The sequence below is a fragment of the Oenanthe melanoleuca genome, chromosome 13 (assembly GCF_029582105.1).
Source record: "Oenanthe melanoleuca isolate GR-GAL-2019-014 chromosome 13, OMel1.0, whole genome shotgun sequence".
Lineage (NCBI taxonomy): Eukaryota > Metazoa > Chordata > Aves > Passeriformes > Muscicapidae > Oenanthe > Oenanthe melanoleuca.
In genome coordinates, this window is record NC_079347.1 from 9,784,635 (window position 1) to 9,807,120 (window position 22,486).

The 22,486-nt window shown below is 41.6% G+C and overlaps 1 protein-coding gene across 2 annotated transcripts; it reads right to left on the reverse strand.

The window, feature by feature from the left end:
* Positions 1-131: 131 nt before the first annotated feature.
* Positions 132-22,436, reverse strand: MAML1 (mastermind like transcriptional coactivator 1). Of its 2 annotated transcripts, none has more exons than XM_056502396.1 (5): positions 21,917-22,436; positions 11,891-13,288; positions 9,623-9,883; positions 6,648-6,756; positions 132-4,499 (listed from the first exon to the last, which is right to left on the reverse strand). In XM_056502396.1, exons 1-5 carry the CDS (start codon positions 22,283-22,285, stop codon positions 3,508-3,510), a joined length of 3,129 nt encoding a protein of 1,042 aa, XP_056358371.1. In that variant the 5' UTR covers positions 22,286-22,436; the 3' UTR covers positions 132-3,507. The 2 variants fall into 2 exon arrangements, with proteins under 2 accessions (XP_056358371.1, XP_056358370.1); XM_056502395.1 differs by having other exon boundaries at positions 11,891-13,291.
* Between the last annotated feature and the right edge of the window lie 50 nt (positions 22,437-22,486).

Genomic DNA, 22,486 nt, shown 5'->3' on the forward strand with positions numbered 1-22,486 from the left:
GCAGCAAAATCTGAGCCTTAGTAACAGCTGAGCAAAAATTGTGTGTTGGGATGAAGGGAAGGAACCATCTCACTAGGAATGACAACGCTGAACTCTGCTCAGCTCATGCAAATGTATAAAGTCACACCATGTATATTTAATACACTAGCAAAATATTTATTTTATAATGATAAAACAGAAGTGAAGGATTTCTTTTTGGTGTGCACCAGTAATTGTAGTAAAAGAATAAGGGGATTAATGGACTCTTTATACATTTCAATGACAAAAATTCATAAAGGTTAGCATCAAATTCAACTGTTTTCCATTTACAAGCATAAAACTTACCATAATACCCCCCAAACACATATATAAAGAATTATAGTTTTAAAATCTATAAAAAGTAAAAAATATACAGTCAGAAGATCTAACTCTTATTCAAATCTTTAATATAAAATTGTAAACATTTATTTACACAAAGGAAATGTGTATAACAAAATTTTGAGCACCCTTTTCAATTGGATCGTGGTTTTTGGAAGGCAGTGGATGTTGCACAGTGACACTCTCACCTTGCCTGCCCAACCAAAACCGCAGTTTATAAATAAAGCCATGGGCGGCCGGCTGGGTTCAGTTCAGGGGAGATTGGTTTTATTGCTCTGAAGCTGCAGCAAATGGAAAGCCCGAGTGCAGACACAGACAGTGACACATTTCAGGGCACCAGGGCAGAGCCCAGCCCTGCCCATGCACCCACATACATCAGAACTGTGTTTTCATTTCCATTGAACTGTTCCAACCTTGTTCCAGTGGCACCGCGCTCCCAACGCTCCGACTGTGTTCTGTGCACAGGGACAGAGCCAGAGCCAGGGGCTGTTTGGATCCTGCTCACACATGGAGACCAATGGGCATTATAAGCCAGTTTGTCTAGAATCACACAATTTTACTCCAACAGTACCATGAAAAGGCCTGTCGTCAAACCCAGATACCTTCCCGAACAAACCCTCTGGTCGAGCAGAGCAATATCCACCTTAGCTTCCAGAAACAGTGGAGGAAAGAGCACACCTGCATTTTCCTGGACATTTTGCTGGATTGCCTTTTTGGTAGTAATAATGCAAACAGCAGATGCTCTTTTCCTCCAATTAAGAAATCACAACTGGATGGATTGTATTTTGACTTACTCAAAACAAAGTCTGTGTGCAAAATCTACTGGAAAATAGAGCAGATTTCACCACAACCTAAACAGGGAGAAAGAAAAGCTGAATCCTACTACCCTGTTATTTCTGTCAAGTGTTTGTAAGGGGGAGAAAAAAAACAGTGACATGGAAGGATGTCACTTGAAATTGAGGTCCCAAGCACCCCCAACAGGAAGGGAAGGCACACTGGTGCAAAGTTAACCCTTAAAATTAAAAATACAGCAAACACTCCTTCCCCTGCCATTGCTAGTTTATATCTATACTCTTCTAATGACGCTTACCTTGGACCAGTTTTTGGTTTAACTTAATAGTAAACCAAGCTCACTAGCTCTTTCCTTAGATTGCCAGTATGAGAAAAGCTAGCATCAGTTATTTGCATCTTAACTACTTATTCTAGAAAACATCAGAAGTGTCAACAACCAAAGTTACCAACACCTTCGTCTTCCCATCCAAAGACAATCTTTATGTTACCTTTTCAAAAGCTCTACAAGGGATTAAGCCTGCTTCAGTGAAGTTTTATCCACTGTTCAAAGGTGGGATCCACTGATCAATGCACATCTTTCATCAACAGTTCAACATGATAAAACAGCAAATCTGATCAACAGAGCGGAATTCATCCACACTACTAAGTGTGCTGGACAAACCATGTTCCATGCATATTTGGAAAGGGTTAAAGTATTAGTGTTAAAAAAGCAGTTTTCAAAGTGCAAATTGTCTCATAAAGGAGCTGCAGATAGAGTAAAATATTTTCCTTCTTTGAAACCAATGATATCTTTCACTTCCCTTCACCCCCTCTGGAAAAAAACCCTCTCTCACAATTCTGCAATGCAGAAAACTCCTGGAGAAGCCAGTCTGTGTTGAAGGAAATTGCTTTTAAATCACAATGCTGGGTTTAGAAATTTTAGAGGAGTTTTCCAAGAAAGTGGATTTAGAAAGGGAAGAGGTATTTGTGCATTTAGAACAAAAGCTTTCACCTTTATTTTCATTTTAAAATAAATGTTAAGGCAAGGTGGTTTGTTGGTGGATAAGGGATTTTTTTGGTAGAGAGTAAGGACTTTGGAACATTGACTGTTCCCATTGCGGTTTTTGTCCTTTCTGGGACCAATCCCAAAATATGGATAAGAGGTCTCCTTGGGCTGAGCTGAAGAACAGCATCTGCTTCAAGGGATATTAAAAACATAAATCCACCAGTCTATAGAAAGATTATCAAACTTGTAAGCCAGTATTAAAAAAACAAAGCATTTAAAAGGGCAGACTTCCACACTGGAGCAACCCTGATACAAGTGTTCTCCCAGGCCGCCTGTGTTATTATTGCTAATAAGGACTTTCCACATCCCAGCCAAATTCTTTTTTCCTCATTTTTATCCTGAAGTGACAAAGTCTTGTGCTCATTGCTAACTTTGGGGGATGAACTGATCTCAAAAGTTAGTTTTACTTTTTGCAACAAAGAAAGCTAGATGAGCTGTCATGAAGCAAAGCCTTCATTTAAATACAACTACCTTTGGAAATAAGTTATGAAAAAACAGGTGCAAAGTAAATGGCTTTACAATTCATGTTAAACCTACTATAGTTTAAAAGTTCTCCCATAAGAAATTCCCCCTTTAAACACAGCAAGGTACAAGCCAAGAACTGTGCCTCTCTACAACAGAGTGCAAACTGCAGCTTAAAAGACTACAATCTATGAAGATGACTATCTAGACTAACTGGCCAGGTTTTAATACTTTCTCTCATCTATTACCAGCATCTAGAAATATTTACTGTGAAATATCACTTGCTTACTGAGAGTACAGGCACATGCTTCAGCAATGGGGAAAAGAAACAATTCCAAACATTTTGCAAGCATACTCAGGTGCATACAGCCTCTTCTCAAACAAAAAATCAGAAGTTGATGGACAGTACTATAACACCATGTCAAGCTATGAACAAATAATTATTGCAAGTAATAGCTGCAGACTAAGCCCTAAACACAATTTGTGCAACTATTTGCGTTCTCTCTGCACTATTTCTGTGGAATTTTTGTTTTGTTTTTAAGTAATTAAAATATTTAGTCTTAGAACACTGCAAGTGAGATTTCTGGAAGGCTGGCTAGGACACAGTATTTTTTGACCTGTTCAAGTGTGCGACTCCTCAGAGACCGCAGACAAAGCGCACTCCTCCTGCAGACCTGCTTGGTGCGCCGTGACCACGGCTCAGCACTCGTTGAGAAGCAGCTCCAGTCTTTTTCCCAACCATTTACCTCTAATGCCTGCAAGTCTCCTCAATGCCACAGGTTTTTTGGTCCAAGAGTTGTTTATATCTCATGAAATAATTAAAAAAAGTAGAACCAACCCCCACCCCCATTTTAATGAGTTCCTAACAACTCATCCAAATCGTTCATCCACTCCTCTGAAGTCCTGTTTTTCAGTAAAGAGTCTATCAGATCTGTGTCACCAGTTAAGTTCTGAAGTCCATTATTGCCTGACTGGCCGCTGTAGGCAAAAGGCAGCTCCTGACTGGTCGTCCTCACAGGGTACCCTTGGCTACAGTGCAGGTTTCCTCTGTTGGGAATTTGCTGATTTGGGTTCTGGTTGAAAGCATTCAGGTCTGGAACAGTCTGGTTCATGGCAGGCAAGACTTGCTGTGAGGGTACCTGCTGCTGTGCGGGTGGGTTTGTCCGAGGCTGTGCTCCCAAAGAGGATGACAGCATCTGCCCAGAGACGGCAGCGTTCATTGAGCTCATGGGCCTGCTGGTGCTTAGGCTTACCTGAGGCATTCCCTGGGCAAACTGCTGGTTGGACATCTTTAGATGTGTTTGCTGCATGTGGAAAGAGGAGTTGGAAGTAAATGGTCCTAAGCCACTGTTTGCTTGCGTCTGGTTGTTAATGTTAGGGATACCTTGGTGCTGCCAAGATGGATTTTGAGCCCCCATAGCAGCTGGTACTCTTGCCATCTGTGGCTTAGATAAGGTTGGATTCAGTGCACCTTTGTTGTGCTGCTGAGAAATACTAGAGTTTGGTAAGGTGTTCTGGCCGTAGGCAGCAGGAACAGCAGCGCCCTGGCCCAGGCTGCCCTGTCTCTGCATCGGGCTCTGTCCATTGGCACTGGGAGCCGTGTGCTGCGCAACCATCGGGGTCATGCCAGGCGCCAGGTTGTACAGCCCCCCGCGCTGCATGCTCTGCATGCCGGGGTACTGGGACACCCCCCGCTCCTGCTGGCTGGAGCCTGACTGCAGGGGAGCAACAGCAGCGTGCCCAGGTCCCATCTGAATCATGTTCTGGCTCTGAGGAAACATCCGGGGACTACCGGAGCTGGACTGTCCTAAATTACTGACCCCAGGCATGGCTGAAGATGACCCTGAAAGACAAAGAAATATTTTTTGCACATTAAACACCTCAGGTTCAACCAGAGCCCAGCCAGGCTTGTAGGCACAATAACCCAGAAGAGAGGTGCAGCTACATTTGTATAAACTGACCTCTGCAAGCAACACACAGAGAGCAGGAGTTTAATTAAAGAGTGCCAACTGTTGCTCCAGTTAGCACCTCCACCTTGATCTCAAATACAGATATGCCAATGTCCTAAAAATACCTGGATACCACTTCTAAGAGTTCAGCATCATTAATTCACAAAAAAAAATTATGACTTTAAAGGCAGGACTCTGATATTTCTTTGTGAACAAAGGTAAACACATATACTTTGAAGTGCATGCACAATTTACTAAGCTGTTAAAAAATACCTCTTACTGCACACACACACACTGTCAGTCATTCCATGCATACACAAGAGTGCATTTCTTATCATACAACTGTAGGATTGCCTGCCAGTTCTGCATTTTTCCAATTCCAGAAAATTTTTGGTCAAGTGTCTTTTGGATTTCCACAGTGAAGTATTCACTATGTTAATATGCAGTGCTGATAGCCAAGCAAAGTGATTTGGAAAAATGTCTTTTCAGCAAACCAAATACTATCCTTCGTTATTGCAAACTCTGAGCATAAAATTTCCTCTTGTAGAAGAAACAGCCTTCTATTCGAAGCAAAAAAAAGCAGAAAAGCTCTGTGAAGTGTAGTGCATGTGACACTCCCCACACTCCTTACAATTGACCACGGGAAACCTACCTACACTAATAATTTCTCTACTTTCAAAATCAAAAGTAAACTGTTGACCTTTTCCATATTTTATGATAGCTGAGGAGTACTAGCTCTCCAATATTACTAACATTGTATTTGAATAAAAACAGAATTATGGAAAATAAATTCAAATAGAATTCAAATTATATTGAATAAATTATCAACAAAGCACATAATAAAAACATCAGTGTCGAGGGAATGGATGGGTGGGGGAAGAGTCTTACTGTGACAATATTTACAGTGAAGAGATAGTACACATATCAAGATTTAAGGTGCAAAAGATAGTTACAATCATCATTACAAGGAAAAAATATTTTTAATAGTACTGATGTTCATTATAGCAAAACCTACTCTATTTCTAACAGTTGTATGCATACCTTTCTGTAGAAAAGTGGCAAGATAAAAAAGTATTTCAGTGCAATATATGAGGGATGCTATGGATCCCTGTGTTAGCACACAATCCTTGTGTACTGGCATAGAGTTTTTTCAGCTAAGTAACAAAACCCAGTTGTAGCTGCACTTGACACTGCACAGGCATGAACACTGTCAGGGTGAGGGTATTACATTTCCATTTGCATCTTCCCCCTTCATTATTTATTTCTACAGGAGTATGGAGAGTAAGAAAACAAAACAAAGGGAAATTTTCTTGTACTCTAGGTTTATGAAAAATAAGACAGGTGGGCTTATTGATGTTCCATCAAGTAAGAGCTTTTAGGGTAAAAAGATGACCTTCTACTGCTTTCTAGTTCTTCCACATTTTTGAAGTTATTCAAGCTGAACAGTTACAACATCTTTTATTTATCAGAATTAAAACACTACAGACATACTAAGCTGCTTCTCATACAAAAAAAAACCCCACATAAGACACTTAACATGTAATGACAAGAATTCAAACTGCATTACCTTTTAAAGGCAGCAGGGATGAAAATGTTAGAAACTTTTAAACTCATCCTAGGGATGAGAGAAATAATAGACCACTTATTTTTCTTTAATGAGGGCCTGTGATAGATACAGCCAGTAGTGATATCAGGCTTCAGAAAAAAAGACCTCTGAATCTTAGTATATCAAAGATAGAGAGAATTTCCCACCTGCACAATGAAATAAAAGTATAAAAAGGCCCATAGAACAAGGAAGCTACTTAAAAATTTTACTCATTTTCCAAACAACACTAAGAACCAGAAGCTTAAGTTGTCCCAGATACTTGTGACCAGGGAAGCTATTAATTTGCAATTGAATCAGAGCATAGGTCAAGAGCTTTTAAGGCAGAGTGACATGCAATAAATTAATTACAAGCTATCCAATCCTGGAAATTTGAAGACTTCTTGTTTTCCACCCCTGGTATTTTTTCTGCTTTATTTCAACTGCCATGTTTACTGACCTGTGAACTGTCCAACCTGCTGCTGGTATGGATTCTGTGGTTGATCCTGGTACTGGGGAGGAGGCCGTGTCAGATGCCGCTGCAGCTGCTGCTCCTGCCGCTGTTTCTCCTAAGAAAGGTCCAATGCAAGATTATTTGAAAACAGATCAAGCTTTTTCCAAGGGCTATCGTGGATAACAACAAGCTCTCTGCATACTTCTATGCACAGCTGGTAAACAAAGGGGCTTCTGCAGCCCTACAGTCCCTTCAGACTTTGTTCTCAAGGCTCAGACACAGTTTGATCTGACGAGTGATGAGACCAGGGTCTCAGAGACATCAGCACTCACTACAAGAGTTACTGCAGTGCGTGTCTGAAGCCTTTCAAAGACTGAAAATCTGAGTCTCCTAATTATTAGTCTCATAATAATCAACATGCATTTTTAGCAATACTTTAAAGACAAAAAGAGGTACAGATACAAAAAGAGCAAAAGTGAATGTATCAAAAACCCCCCACATTTACTTTTTGGTCTTTATTTCCAAATCAATGTAATTTAGAAATCAATAAAAGTAAAAGCCAGAAACAGCAAAAACTGAACACGTAAATATTGTCTAGTCCTTGTTTGCAAACATGAAAAGATACACACAAATCCATATTCTCATATATCACAGGTTTTCCTAGAAGATTATGGAAAACTGCAGAACTAAGTCCATAATAGAAGCCATACAAGTTTTGCAACCACTGTTTCAAACCATTTTCTTAGCAATGCAGTGATCAACTGAAACAAACCCTACTCATGACACAAAATAATGTGCCTCTTCAAAATAAAAGCAGATTCAACCAATACCTATTTTATGATCAAACAATTTGAAAAATAGACCAAGCAAATTTTTTATTAGGAAACTTTGGGGGAAAATGAAATTTAAAGTCTTGAGGGGAATGTAGATGTAGTGACAGTAGACTCAGATTCTCATAGTGTTAACAGCCAACTGACTGCTTTTACAACATGAAATGTATCAGGCACAGCATTTCTGTCTCTTCTTCCTCAGATACCTTCAGCTAGACTGAAATTCCGACATAACCAAGTAGTGATACAATGCACAACTACCTACTTATCCAAAAAGTTACACAGAGCACAGCAGGGGACAGAAACTCCCTTCCAAGAGTACTGGAGTAAAGACCCAAGCCAGAAGCCTTTACAGAAGAGACTGGCGCAATGTAACAAACAGCAGATACACATCGCTACAAGCTGTTGAGACATGCACAGGAATGAAGAGGGCAGGCTGCTTGACAGAGGCCCGGCTGCTTGCAGGACCAGTCAGACCTGAAAGAGGCTGACCACGGAAGCCAGCAAGAGATGCCATAGCTCTGAGAGAAACTAAGAACTGCAGAACCTGGCTTGGGGAAAAAAAAATTAAAAATACGCAGAATGCCAAGTGAAAAGACAAATTTATAGAAGCAGGAAATGGCACTGGAGCTACCTGAAATTACAAGTCTCCTGCAAAGTAGAAATCAGCAGATTCAGAAATCTTTTTGTAAAACTGCATCCAGTATCATGTGTACCCAAAGAAATAAATCAGGATGCTAACAGGATCTAGCTTGACTAGGCAGCACAAGGCAAATAAATGTGGCAAATGCAGTATCTAAAGCTGTTCAGCTCCAAGGCAAAGCCACTCCTTATTTGGGACCAGGGTCCCAGCACCACTCTACAAAAATGGAAATTACAGAAGTTAGTTGTAGTTACCATAACTAGTACATTAATGAAGGTTTTTCATAATGCTGATTTTTACACCAGCAACATGTGCTGGCAAAGCAGAAGCAAAGAGATCGGAAAAAAATATTTCAATGCTGTGTTTGAGACACAGTACTTATCCCCTCCCTGCTGTTCAGAGAGATCTGACACCTGTAGGTCCATTATTGTCCTAAGGAAACCTATGGGGCCACAGCTCTAAAGGCTCTAACAAAGCTCTAATAATCACCATCCACCAGAGATGCAAAAGCACAAGCAGGAGGTCACACCCCATATTTCCTTTCTCCCCACCTGCTCTCAAAGAATACCTGTTTGTTAGCATTTTGGAGAGTAATGATGACTCATCTTTGAGATTAACATAAAAATCACCAAAGACTGACTGATTTACTAAAAAGTATTCTAAGCTTACAGATCACATAACTCATAGACAAGATGTGATTTTATTGATGATTTGGGCTTCTTTCAGTCTTCAATAATATAATTCCTTCACAGTAGTCCCTTAGTCCAAATTGTTTTTACTCAAATATCAAAAACTTATCTGTACCAACACTCATACACTGCCAAACACATTACTATGTTTTGTCTACACTGGCTCCAGAACTGAGGAGGTTTTTTGTCACCTCTATTGAGACCTCAATTTTATCAAGATGTCTCCAGGTGATAAAAGAGCCATTGGCTAGGACTTGGCACAGCCATAGCTCCACAATTCTGCATATTCTACTACAACCTTCCCCACAAAATGGGCTTTCATACATTTTCAGCTCAGAGGAGACTGTATCATTTCCTTCTTTCTTAAAACATTGATGGGCAACTGATTCATGGAGACCTTAGAGCATTTTTGAGTACCTAAAGAGGGCTTACAAGAAGGCTGGATGGGGAAGGTATCCCAAAATGGCATGAAGTGATATAGCAAGGGGGAATCCCAAGAACTCTGTCTGAAGGAGATTAGGTTCAGATTAGATACTAGGAAGAAATTATGTGTGGTGAGGCATTGGAACAGGTTGCCCAGAGAAGCTGTGGCTGCCCCATCCCTGGAAATGGGAGGGTTTCAAGGCCAGGCTGGATGGAGCTTGGAGCAACCTGGTCTAGTGGAAGGTGTTCCTGCCCATGGCAGAGGAGTTGGAATTGAGATGATTTTTAAGGTCCTTCCTAAAAAAACTATTCTCTGATTCTAAAATATCAAATGCTATTTCATGCACCAAAGCAAAGCAGCACAAATTAAAAAACCAGATAGCTGGCCCCTCTCACCTGTTCTGCCAGCAAATGCTGCTGCCTCTGTTCCATTAGGAACTGCTGCTTCTGTTGCTCCATGAGCAGGTGCTTTTGTTGCTGCTCTCTCTGCTTCTGCTGGTCCATCAGCATTTGGTGTTGCTTCATCACTGCTGCTTGCTGCTGATAAGCTGAGTTGCTGTGGTTACCTGCCATGGAGACATTTGGAGCCTGGGCACCCACTCCAGGGCCCGAGACAGAAACAGGAACACGAGGAACAGTAGCAGCAGGGTTCTGATCCTGCAGAACATAGGAGAAATGACAAATGTTACAGAAATGCAGTAACTTCTTCACCTGTGAAGCTTCTTATGGAAATTCAGCTAATTAAAGACAGTCAAACACCCATGTCTACAGCACCAGACACAGAACTGCCAGTTTGGAGTTAGAGTCAGAAGCTCCATAACATTTAGGAATAGAGGCTTTAACTTCAGTCTCAAAGCACTTCCCCATTTCCAGCTCAAACAGGTGAGTACAGCTCTGTCTGCTTTTTTCAGGCAGTTACAAACTGCACTTTGTATACCCCAGCTTCAGTTTACTCTGATAGCATTTTTTCAAATGCTACATTTTCTATTTTCATTATACAAAACATTTATTTAAATCCTGCCTCTTCTGTCAACATTTCATTCTGCAAATGTTTATGTCTCCCATCCTAAAGTTGCTTTATTTTAATATCAGAGAATTTACTATTTGCAGATGAAGGGGAGAAGGCTTCCACTGGTCAAAATGGGTCTTAAAGTACTTTTCCAGCAATTCCACTATCACCATACACCACAGACTAAAGTACCACTAGAGACAAGTCTAGTATTATTAGTTTTTCTTAAGTCTGCATTTTTTGGCTTTTTTTCCTGAGACTGGGACAAAAAAAAAATCATGGAACAATTATCATTCAAAATCTGATACTGCCCTCTTAGTACCAGCAGATCCCTTTAAAATTTGACAGTTTTCATCATTTTAAAGCACAGTTCAGCCTCATCTCTAATTACATGAACAAATGTTATGTTCAAGTTAAGCATGCAGCTAATGCATTTGGCTGTTGGTTCTCACTTTGCAGTTTCATAAGGAATCATGAGCAAAATATAAGGAATGCTGTGCTAAGTTGTTCTGTGTGCAAGCTTTTGAGAAATTCTCCCAAAGCTTTCATCAGTGTTTTTGTTAGTTCAATGCAAGAGTGGCAGTGCAGATTCAAGGTAACCCTCATGTTTTTCAGTGAGGGGAAGATGTGGTAGACACCATTGTCTCTACTCTTCTTCCATCAAAGTGCTGTTAGATTGTTACTTCTGCCCGCTTTCAAAGAGAATTTTTTTTTATGAAGCTCGCATTGATCTCAAATTTCTATTTGTACACCGGTGTGGTCTTTATCACAGACTAATCAGAGCTTTTCACAGGTTTTCTGTTTTGTTGAGGGAACATATGACTGGAGTTGGATCTCAAACAGCTTTTGCTGGAAGAACTTTAATCCTTGTAACAAATACCTTCTTTTCCAACAAGCCCTCTTATATGTGCATTGCAGGTACATGTTACAGAATCCAATAAATCTATACTTCCACCCACTACAGAAATTTTCACCTGCAGCATACCTGCAGTAAATGTTCTATATAAGGCAAAGGAGCACCATCTGGAATTTTCTGTTACAGGAAAATCTGAAGCATATGCTTCAAGCAAACAAACATTACCATTATTCATCCTTAATGATATATTTCTCTCTTATGCCATGCTTCCCCAATGCCCAGAGACTTAACCAATAAAAATCCATAGACCTGAAAGGCTCCAAGGAACACCCAAGAAATCAGGAATGCAGCCCCCACTTCCACCTCTCTGCAAAAGTAGGTCTTTTAATAGTAAGCCAACTCTGACACAAGTAGGGACTAAAAACAAGGTAAAGAAATCAAAGCTTCTTTGAGAACAGTGTGTAACAGTACAGTTTTACACGAGTTATTTTAGTCAAAAGTTTACAAAGCATCTATTTATCTTTGTAACTAGAAGCTTCTGTGAGGCACGACATAATTTGTTGCCCACAAAGTATATTAAGCTGGAAATCACACGTTATATGACCTAGAACCCAAGAATAAAAACTGTCCCCAGTGGAAAAAAGACCTCATGATTCTTGTCTAAGATTCTTGTATATAGGATTTTTCTGTTTAAAATCAATGAAAACATTTGAAACTATACCAAGGAATCTGCACTCCAGCCTTACCTACACAACAACCTTAAATCTGCTACTGAGCAAAGGTAATTCAGGACATTCACCTGACCATGTGGCAGTCGGTAGGTGATGTTTCCAGACTTGGGTTTCAACAGGATCATCCCATTTTGGTCGTCACCTACGTGGGACAGTGGTGGCTGCTGGCGCTGCTGGATGTATGCCAGCATGGGAGTCTTGTTCTGCCCAGGCACTGCCACCCCCTGCTCACACTCTGCTTTGTAATGGGAAAGAGGTTTGGTGTTCCCATAGTCCAGCATAGAGCCTTGACTATTCACAGGGTTCTGGTTCAAGCTGTTTTGCTGATGACCCAAAATGTTCACATGATAATTGCCTCCAGCTCTCGGTGAGCTTTTATTTCCCAAATTAGGCATCATGAGTTTCTGATTGTTGAAGTCTGGTTGATAAACAGATGGGCTAGTAGGATTTTCCATGGTATATGGGACACCCAGTGGACTATGGGAAGACCCAGACTGTGGCCACGTTGACATCTGATTTGTTTGGTGGACTTGTGAAGCTTGTTGCTGGTTCTGCAACATCTGATCTCTCTTCTGCTTGGCTGCAATCTGCTGAAGTTGATGAGCAGATGACATTTCTTTGGCACTTCCTGCACACTTCCCAGGTAACAACACAGGCCTCTGGATGTTCTGAGAGTGGTTTGATGCCTGCATCATGGGCTGATTAGGATTTTCAGTCATTGACTGACTGGAAGGCTGGAACATAGCCTGAGAACTACTAACCGTTGTAGAAGCGGCACTTACAGGTACAGAAGGAGCACCAATAAATGCTGAACCTGAAGAAGTGGATCTAACCTGGGGAGATCCCAGCTGTTCTTGTTCAAAGGGTGCTGGGGAAAACTCAGTCTTTATGTTAATATCTTGTGGCAATGGAGTCTGTGCAGCTGAATTGGAAGAATCTGCATCTTTTTTGTCTTCAAAGTCATCATTAAACAGATCCTTCATGTCTTCATCGGGCACTGATCTATTGAGCTCCTCAATAAGTTCCTTCCATTCTTGCTCATTTAGATTAAGATCAGGCATCAGGTTATTCTGAGATATAGAACCCCCTGCAACAGGATTCATACAGGGAAGTTCATCTACAGGCTCCTGCTTCAGCTCTTTGTTCAAACTCAGAGGAAATGAATCATCAGCATCACCACCTCCATTCATCTGCAGGCTGGAATCTGGAAGACACTTCTTGTTGATGCCATCAAGCCCCATTGGATGTTTCCCATTAAGTTGTAAGGTATCACCAGCACCAGATTTCTTGTCAAGATGATGGAGTGGAGACACAGGGGGCATTCCATTGGAAGAACCACTCACTCCCAGACCATCCTCACGACGCAGTTTCTTGGACACAGAAAACACATCACCATAGCCATTCTGCTGGTCTCCATTCTGAGGGGAAGCAGCACTATCAAGCTTTCTTTTCACAGTCTCATGGAGCTGCTGAAAAAGAAAAGGAATATTTTAGTTACATAGTTCTATGTTACACAGATCTGGATTTTTATTTCTTACCAGAACTCTGTCTTGCTCTGAATAAAACATTTCAGAAAAAAAAAAAAAAAGTCAAAGATTGGATCTTGTTTTGGTAACATTTTGTTCTACAAGTCAGCACATGAGATGACTTCCTCACTATAATCTCTTAGGGAAATTTTTCAAAAAAACATGTACTACTTCAAACAGAGACCTTCTTCAGACAAAACTAAAAGCTGCTATATACTCTGACAACAACAAAAAGTTGAAAAATGGCTGTGAACTGGAATTTGTAATGATTTTTCCTATTCAAAATGAGAAAAATATTAAAGAATGTTAAGAATCAAATTCTAGATAAGAATAAAAACCTGCATTTTACTTCATCTATCACACAGTATAATTGTTCCATGAGACTGTTTTATAAAAGTCTCACATTTAAATATTTATAAAGCAGTCTCACATTTAAATATTTAGAAAAAATGAGTAATTCGCTTGTGATAATAACTTTTAGAGAAGAACTATGTATATAAATTTTGTACACAATCACATTTTTGGCACTGAAGCAAAACCAATTTGTCACTTGGCGATCACTGCTTCACACTTGTGGAAAATGCAATTCAGAGTTCAGAATGTCCTACCACAGCAGAGTAAGTTCATTCCCTTCCTCCTTTCTCCTGAAGTATTTGCCAGCTGCTCTGACCAGCAGAGCCCCAAGCAGCTCCACAGTTGGCCTCTCACAGATGGAGAAGGCACAGATTCTCTTTCTCGTGGTGCCACCTAGAAGCCATCAGCGGCTACAGCAGCAGCTTCACAGCCAGAGCCTGAGTGCCTTTGTTCAACTTCTCCTTCCTGCCAGCATTCTTGCAAATATAAAGTTCTTTCTATTGACCTCAAAAGCATCTGAAAACAGAATTCCTGCACACATCAAAGGTGACTATAAACTTTTCCTTCCCTCGGGTGCATTGTGTAAAAAAAATCTGAGCTTTGCTGGTGCTGGAACGCTCCACCAACGCAGACAAACCTGTAGGGCAGAGACGCTGCTCCAACAGTGCAGGGAGCTTGAAGAGGGAACTGCCATCAGCTCCTGAGCTGCCTGAGACACCCTGGTACATCTCAGCAGGACACTCCACAGGAATCCCCACCCATCTGAGGTGTGGGGTCACTGAACAACAGCCCTCTCACATGGCAGGAGAGCAGCTCATTAAACAAACCTCAACACAAGTATGATTCTTTTCATATTACCTGCAGTCTTCGCAAGGCAGTCCACTAACCCCTAGGGAAAACTCTCATCCAAGGAAAAATGGTAAACCTCAAGATCTCAGCATTCAAGCAAGAGGCTGTATGTAGGGCCAGCGTAAATTATCAGAAGAATTTTACACACTTGCCTGAGCAACAGCATTCTTTGATTTACAGACAGACTGGTTCACAGTTAATTGTTTCTATTTTTTTTTTTTTTAACCATCTACAGGGAGCTGATCTCTGGGGGAAAAGAAAGCCCAGACCACCTGTCTAATTCCTGCACAGGTAACAGCAAAACTCCCATTATTTGTTTAATGCTTGCATAGGTAACAGCAGAGCCTTATTTTTATCTGTGGGACAGACTCAAGCTTCCCTGAAGACTGTGATCTTCTAGATGGCTCATGGAAATAGCAGCAGAGTAGCAAGATCAGCAGAAGACTGAGTAGGATGAGGTGTACATTTGGAGAGGAGGCTGGAACCTGAAATCTCTTAATTTGAACATCAGGCCTCCAGCTTGGAGTAGCAGCTCTCTAATGAACTTTTCAAATAAACAACTTGCAAGAATAAGAGAAAGTTACTTTTTTGTAAAAAGTACAATTACTTTTTAATTAATTAATTTACTTCTTACAAGAGTAAAAGAAGTGCAAAACAAAGAGAGCAAAAAAGCTCAACTCCATCACAACATCTGTCTTTCAGCATTTCTCATTGTTTACTTCATACTCCCACCGGGAAAACTGAAGCTCAAGGTGGGTGAGTAACTTGCCCAAGGTTATATGATGAGTCAAATTACTCAAAGTTTGGGAATGGGTCCTCTTTAATTCTAAATAGTTAGGGGGAAAAACCCACTCCCTGAAAACTTACATCAAAATAATAACTTTGTTTTGTGAGCTACACTCATGGCAGTCTAGAAAAAGATACAGACCAAGATGTTCAGCACAGGAACTCTCATATCTTCATGGGTTTTAACAGTCATAACACTCAGATATCTGATCCTTGGAGACATTTTGACTGTAAGTTGCTTGAGACAAAATCTTCCTTTCACCTACAACTGTATTCCTTTGGTGAAAAAAGAGAGATTAAGTTCCTCCCCAGTTTGTCTCTGTCTATCCAAATAATCTGGTCTAAGGGGGAAATAATAAGCCGCATGTGAGATACAAGTCAGACTGCAAACTATCTACATATCAAGCTGCTCCAAGAGAGTTCTCAAGGCAAGAAAAACCTGTTCTCTTCTGCCAAAACTCAGGAAAAAACCAACCAACACACAGATGAAGTAAATCATAGCTTGCTACTCACTAAGAAAACCCCTTCAGCTTTAATTTTCTTGTTCATTTCCATCCTGTAAGTTACAGTGTTCCTCCAGTACGCTGTCCATGGTTTCCTTAGCAGAATCAATCAATTTTATTTGTAACAGTGAGCCAATCATTTCCACCGTCACAAGATCAGATACAGATGTGTCTTCTCATCTTCTCAGTCTATTCAATTTTCCAACAAAAGATGAACTTTCGAGATCACTGCTATCTAGCTATGCCTAAAAATATTACCCCAAAAGCATTTATCTGAAGTATTTATACCAATATAGGAACAGTGAAAGGCAGGGGATGTGAGTTGGCCTCGGTCCTTTGGCCCAGGACAGGACAGAGAGCTTGTCAAAGAGCCACTGAGGGGCCACAGGCTGCACCTCCTCCACATCACATCACCTGAGCTGCATTTTATTCACGTGAGCAGAATGCATGGTCCTCAACGTGGTCATAAACACTCCCTTGGCAGGAGCACACATGCCCAACTGAGCATGCCTCATGCACAGAACACAAGCTGACAAAACCCAGGGGCCATCCACAACAACAAAAGGTGTCCAACACAGCAGCCTCTGGCCATGTAGCTTCCATGCTGGCAAGGACACAAGCTGCAATGCCAGGGTTGTGCGCCCAGGAAAATGACAAAGCTTCCAGGTGAAAATGGAGAGCACACAAAGCATTTTGATATATTCAATTTCTGTTTTAAACCACCAGTTTTACCACAATGATGCTCAGCCCTACTGTGGTCTCACTGCAGGGGCAAATTGACTGACTCAGTAAAAACTGTCCAAAAGCTACTACAGGAGCCCAACAAGAAACCAGAAAAGCTTAAAAACTTAATCTATTGTTTGTCTGTTAGCACTGGCAGGGTTCAAAACTTCAGAGGCCAGGGCAGTTCTTTCCTACTGCCTTGGTGGGAAGGGTATGAATCACTGATCAAACAGTGGTACAAAGTTGTTCTGATTGGTTTTGTCGGGTTTTTGGTTCAGGTTTTTTTTTTGTTTGTTTGTTTGGTGTTGGCTATTTTGGTGTGGACTTAATACCTGAAACTAGATTTAGATAATCATCTGAAACCAATGACATTTCAATGTGTTAGAACTTAACAGGACAGGCATGAAAGTTTAGTTCACATTGTTTGCTTGAAAGCAAGAAACCCTTTACCATTCATAACAGCTAAAATGAGGACAGTCAAAGTCCTTTTGCAAAAATCCAGTACTTTGAGTCCTGTAACTGGAGGCAGTAAATACATACATATAGACATATATATATACAAATACAAACTGTATGTTGGTTTCGTTTTAAAAAACCAAACTACCTCATGAACACGGCAGAAAAGAAACTTCTTAAAAATCTGATACTCATATTGTGCCTTTCAGGCTCTGTATAATGTTCTCATTTAGTTTTTCAAAGCTAGAGATTTAAATAGATTACAGAGATTTAAATATTCTTACAGGACTCAGTAGAGCCTTAATTTTTTGTATTTTATTTCAAATTATTTTACCATTTTAATATCAGAATTAAGTCTGCAAGGATTTGTCCTGATATACCAGCAAGAGAAACATAATGCCAGACATTTTCAAAGAAGAAATGCTATATTAGACTATAAGCATAATAAAAAACTAGCTCCAACATGGCTCCTAGCATTCTCACCTAAAGGGGAAACCAAATCAGAATACATTCATTTTTCTGCCATGGAAGTGGCAGTATTGCAGCACAGAGAAGCTCCCATGGACCAGTGTTCACAGTAGGTACTCTGAAGACACTGCCTGCCTTGCCAAGGACAGGAGCAATAAACGTGACAACTCAAGCTGGAATACCAATGCAAATACCAGACATTGTAGTGTATGAATTTTGGATAGGAAACATAACATTTTGACTACACACCATAGTGAGAATTTCCCCTTTACTGTGCATCTACCCTCAGCTTCCAAAGTTGCATTCCCTCTGCAAGGAAAGCATTTTATTACCAAATGTGTTCTTGCATTCCACTGTGCTGTCAGAAGCAAACTGCTGGACTCCTTTTGATTTTTTACTTTAATTCCAGTAGACTTTTGTATTTGGGTGACTGCCTGCTGGAGTGAAGAAGGGCTGTGGATAGGCATGTCTATAAATATCCCAAGCCTGCATTAGTCACAAGGGGCAGCTTCTGCTACAGGAATTGTTCTGCTGAATCAAAAAAACTCCTGTGCCTTCAGCTGCAGTGCCGGATCCTCCACCTCACTTGAACTTAAACAGCAGCAGCAGCAGCTCAGTCACTCCCAGATCCTTACAACTTAGGAAGCATCACTGCATATCTAACTAATCTGGTAAGGGAAATGTTTCAAACATAAAACAATACCTCTTAGAGAATTAAAAGGAGACAAAGAAAAACCTGTCTGAGTTGTTGGGCAACAAACTATCAGACTTGTCAGCAAAAACAAACAATGGTGGCAAGACTACACTGCATCATAGCTATATATAAATAACATGTAAATAATTTACTATTTTTGTGGTAAAGCATAATTTCACAATTTAACACCCCTACGCCACAGCTTACACAAAAATGAGGTCTTCTGAACTGTACCAGCCTGAGCTCTGTTAGAGGAACATAATTAACACTTGTCAGCACACTATGGGCAATCTATTCCCTTAAATTTATTACTTTAGGTCTTTCAACCAAGAAACATTGCATTGCTCTGCTTGGACTTAAATTTCATTTTAAACTCTTTAACTGGTGCCTTTGCTTATTTTGGTATTTAACTAATATTAATATAAAACATCTATCACTCCCAAATAAATGCTGCTCTTCAGCTTCAAAACAAAGCATTCTCAAGGCAGGCCACTGACTAGACCTTCTGTGCTCATTCCAGAAATACTGTTTGTGGTTTTGTGGCAGTCCTAGACAAAGCAAGCTCTCTGCACAACAACTGCTCTCAGGTGGGGAAAAAAAAAAACCCCAGTAAGAAAACAGGGAGCAGCTCTCCTTCCAAGACACCACATCATAAAACAAGGAGTGGAGATGAAAATCCAGATCTTGCCATTCTCATTCACATATCAATGAAATGCCTTCTGTTCAGCTCAAACACTGCCTTATAGTCTATCACAGAAATGTAATCTTTCTCTTGCAGAGAATTTAAACAGCATTATTCAATAATCTTTCATGTATCAGAACCTGGCAGAGAAAAAAACTGTTCTAGGAGACAAGCTCCATCTCTTGCCAACTTCCCTGTTTCTCAAAAATATAAGATTAATACAGCAAACATATTATCCAAACATCAAGCATCTTCTGCTTTGAACACAGCCTTAATACCGTCATGTTAAACCACAGAAATAGGAACTAGATAATAACATTTGGATTTCCCATTAAATAATGGTCTGGAAGAGGATTTTTCAATACTTTCCTCAAATGAAGGACAGCCCTACATGATGCACAAATAATCAAAGGTATTTCTGTATCAATACTGTATTTTCTCAGTTTCTGTAGCTCAAATTTTACAGCTGCTTAGTAAGAAAACAAGAATCTACCCCTTACTTCTGCCTGTAAACAAGATCCATCCAACTTCAGGATCTAAACCAGAGAAAAGACTAATGGAAGAGAAAATACCTGATTTTGTCCACGTGACAAATCATAGAAGACACTAAGGAGGAAGTGGCAGTGCCACCCTGTTCCCTGTGACCATGGTGGATTTACAAAGGTGCTCTGCAGCACAGCACCAGGCAGTGCCCACACTGTCCATACTTGGGGCAATGCAGCTTCATTCCTACTACTACAAGACCTCATGAAAGCCTTCAACTTTACATGAACTGCTCTCTCCTTCAGGGACCAAAATAAATGCTTCATTAACAGTCAACATAAAGTACCAATTTCCAAGAGCAGCTTCACAGAAAAATCTGGATTGTTACAGCAGCAACAGTTAATATAATGCATGCTGCACAGATCTAGCAGCATTCTTTGGAAAGGAATGTGTTTCAAAAGATAATTCTGGTCATCATCCAAACTTTACTGAACACTGGAAAACACTGTCCTTCCCATTCAAAGCACATGCCTGGTCTTTATAATGGCAATTTGATGGGTAGAGGTAAAAGACCAACCCAGAGAGTGACCTTCTGGGCCAGAGGAATTAAATTAACAGCCGAGGTGTTGTTGTTGTTGTGTTTTTTTCCAAGACTTGAATTACTAAGCAAACCAACTCTATACCCCAGTAACGAGGTGATGAATCAGCAGCTGCAATTAAGCTCACAGTCATGGATCCTAGGAAGGAAACAGCAGGCCAGCCCCGAGGAAGAGTCATTCACACACTAAACCCCTCTTGTGTTGTGTAAATTGGCCACTGGCAGCAGCTTCCTGTACAAGGGCTTCCCCAGATGTGCAGCCACTACAGAACCTGCTGCTGTTGAGAGCCCTCATTATAATGGATGCTAATTAGATCAAATCCACATCCAAAGTGATTTAAGAGAAACAATACCAGTGAATTAGAGACATCTTTCATTTAGAAGATCAATATGAAGTCGTGTGGTGGCAGTTTAAGCAACAGGATTTGACATGCTAAAGAGCCCTGAGTGTAATGAAAATACACATTATTAAGGGGTAGAGCCCCATATGCAAAAAGCCCAAGAGCCCAGCAGGAAATAAACAGAACCCCCTACCAAGTTTTTAGATCATAAAAAAACCAAGTTTGAGTAATTTTTGTTTTGACACAAGTTTACATCCAAGATCAGTCAGCTAAACAACCACTAACTGTAAAGTTTTGTAGAATCAGTGTCAGGAATGCACAAGGTTTCCTCTCTTCCTCAAGTACCCTTCTGTAGCAGCCCTCTGAAGTGTTCTAACTGTGTCACAAGGAACTCAGTCTCTTCAACAGCCAGCAAGTCCTCGAGTCCCATAGGTATATTAGCAAGAACAGAAACAATTCAGTTAAGTAACACTTTCAGTTCACCTCGTAAATACTACAAACTGCACCCAGGCTGCCTAATGCTGGTCACAGTGAAGATGACACTGATAAACCCTGTGTTTCAGTATTTTACATCATGTCCTGGACACTCAAGCATAAAATAAGCTCTATCATTATTCTATTTTAAAAGAGTAAATGAGGTCCAAGACAGAGAGAAGTATATCCTCCTTCCTTTCTAATCCAATCAAATACACAGAGCACCCCAAAAATACGATTTATTCTATATATTAACCTGGAAATAGTTTAATCCAGTGTACCCTTTCAAAGACACTCAGAGCAGTATTGAATCATTTTCAGGCAGGCCACCATTTAAAAATACTTGATTTTAAGGCAGGCAGGTATTAGGACAGGCAGCCTTTAAGAGGTTATCCTACTAACCTACATTACTGACACATTAGCACACAGCAGTATATTTAAAGAGCCCAGAATAAGTTAAGCAATATCTTGATATACAAATAGGGCTATTGAGTATGTCCCGACAACCAGAAATGCTAGAGAAGCCAGAGAAACATTAAGATTTTGAGCTAAGCCAGTTTTTAATGGGTGGAGTGGGATTCTCATAGCGTTCACACCCACTAGAGTGAGTGGCAAACAAGCAGCTGCCTTTCTACTGAAATTCTTTCCAATATGTACCAGAATTAACAGACACATAATAAGTAATAAGCGTATCCTTATCAAATGATTCCACAAAACCCTGACACCTCAAATTAAAAACTTAAGCAAGCAAACAAAAATCCAAAGGCATCGCGGTATTAATGCCCCTCTGACAGTTTCTGCAGGGGCATTTTATATTAATTAGCCAGAAATGTGATTCATAAAATACTCTGAATTACTTAAGCATCACAGAAATCCTGCCGCTACCTCTACCCCACCACGCCGCAGTTCTTATACACTCTTCCAGCGTGCAGAGGTGACGAGCGAAAACAAACCAGCCCTTATCGGCTGCGAAGTTGTAATACATCAGACACGGCACTCTGCAAAGCAGCCCCAGCCCTCTCACCGCAGCCCACCGCACCGGCCGCGGGACCTTGTTTTCCTTCCCCCATCCAGCTCCAGACAAGAGGTCCCGGTGCCAGCCGGGCACGACCGCCGGTCCCTCCCCGCCCCAGCACCCGGCCCCGGGCGGCGCTTACCGCGATCAGGGCGCTGCTGCGGCCGTGCTGCTGCTCTGCGCTCGCCGCCTCACCGTCCAGCCCGTTGGCTCCGCTCCTCTCGGCGCTCCCCGCGGCGGCGGCGGGCGGAGGGGGCGCGGGCGGCGGCGGCGCCGGGGGCGGCTGCCGGTGTTTGCCGGCCCGCTTGGCCTTGGCCTGCAGGCAGCGCTGGTGCAGGGCGAAGGTTTGCTGGCGCTCCAGCTCCAGGCGCTCCGGGGACACGGCCTGGTAGCGGGACTCGCAGGCGCTGTGGTGCCGCCGGCAGAGCTCGATGCGCCGGCGGAGCCGCTCCATCACCGCGCTGTGCCGCGGAACTACGAACTCCGCCATGGGGCAGGGGGGCAGCACCATGGGCCGGGCGGCGAAGGGGCGGCCGCCGCCGCTCACCGGCTGCTCTCTCCAGCGCCCGCCATGGCGGGGCCTCCGCCGCCCCTCCCGCCGGCCTTACCTGCGCTCCCCGTCGGGATCACCCCGGGTCTTCCCCCCGCCCGGCCCGGCGCCCGCTCCTCTCCCCTCCGCCCCACTTCCTCCTTCTGCCCCGAGCCCGGCGCC

Bases quoted from the DNA above. Each gene is read 5' to 3' on its own strand.
- MAML1 (XM_056502395.1), bottom strand. From the start codon at position 22,285: ATGGTGCTGCCCCCCTGCCCCATGGCGGAGTTCGTAGTTCCGCGGCAC. The intron at 9,884-11,890 runs GTGAATGTCCTG...TATGTTCTGCAG, and splicing joins ACCGACTGCCACATGGTCAG to GATCAGAACCCTGCTGCTAC. The intron at 4,500-6,647 runs GTCAGTAAACAT...TTTGTCTTTCAG, and splicing joins GCAGGTTGGACAGTTCACAG to GGTCATCTTCAGCCATGCCT.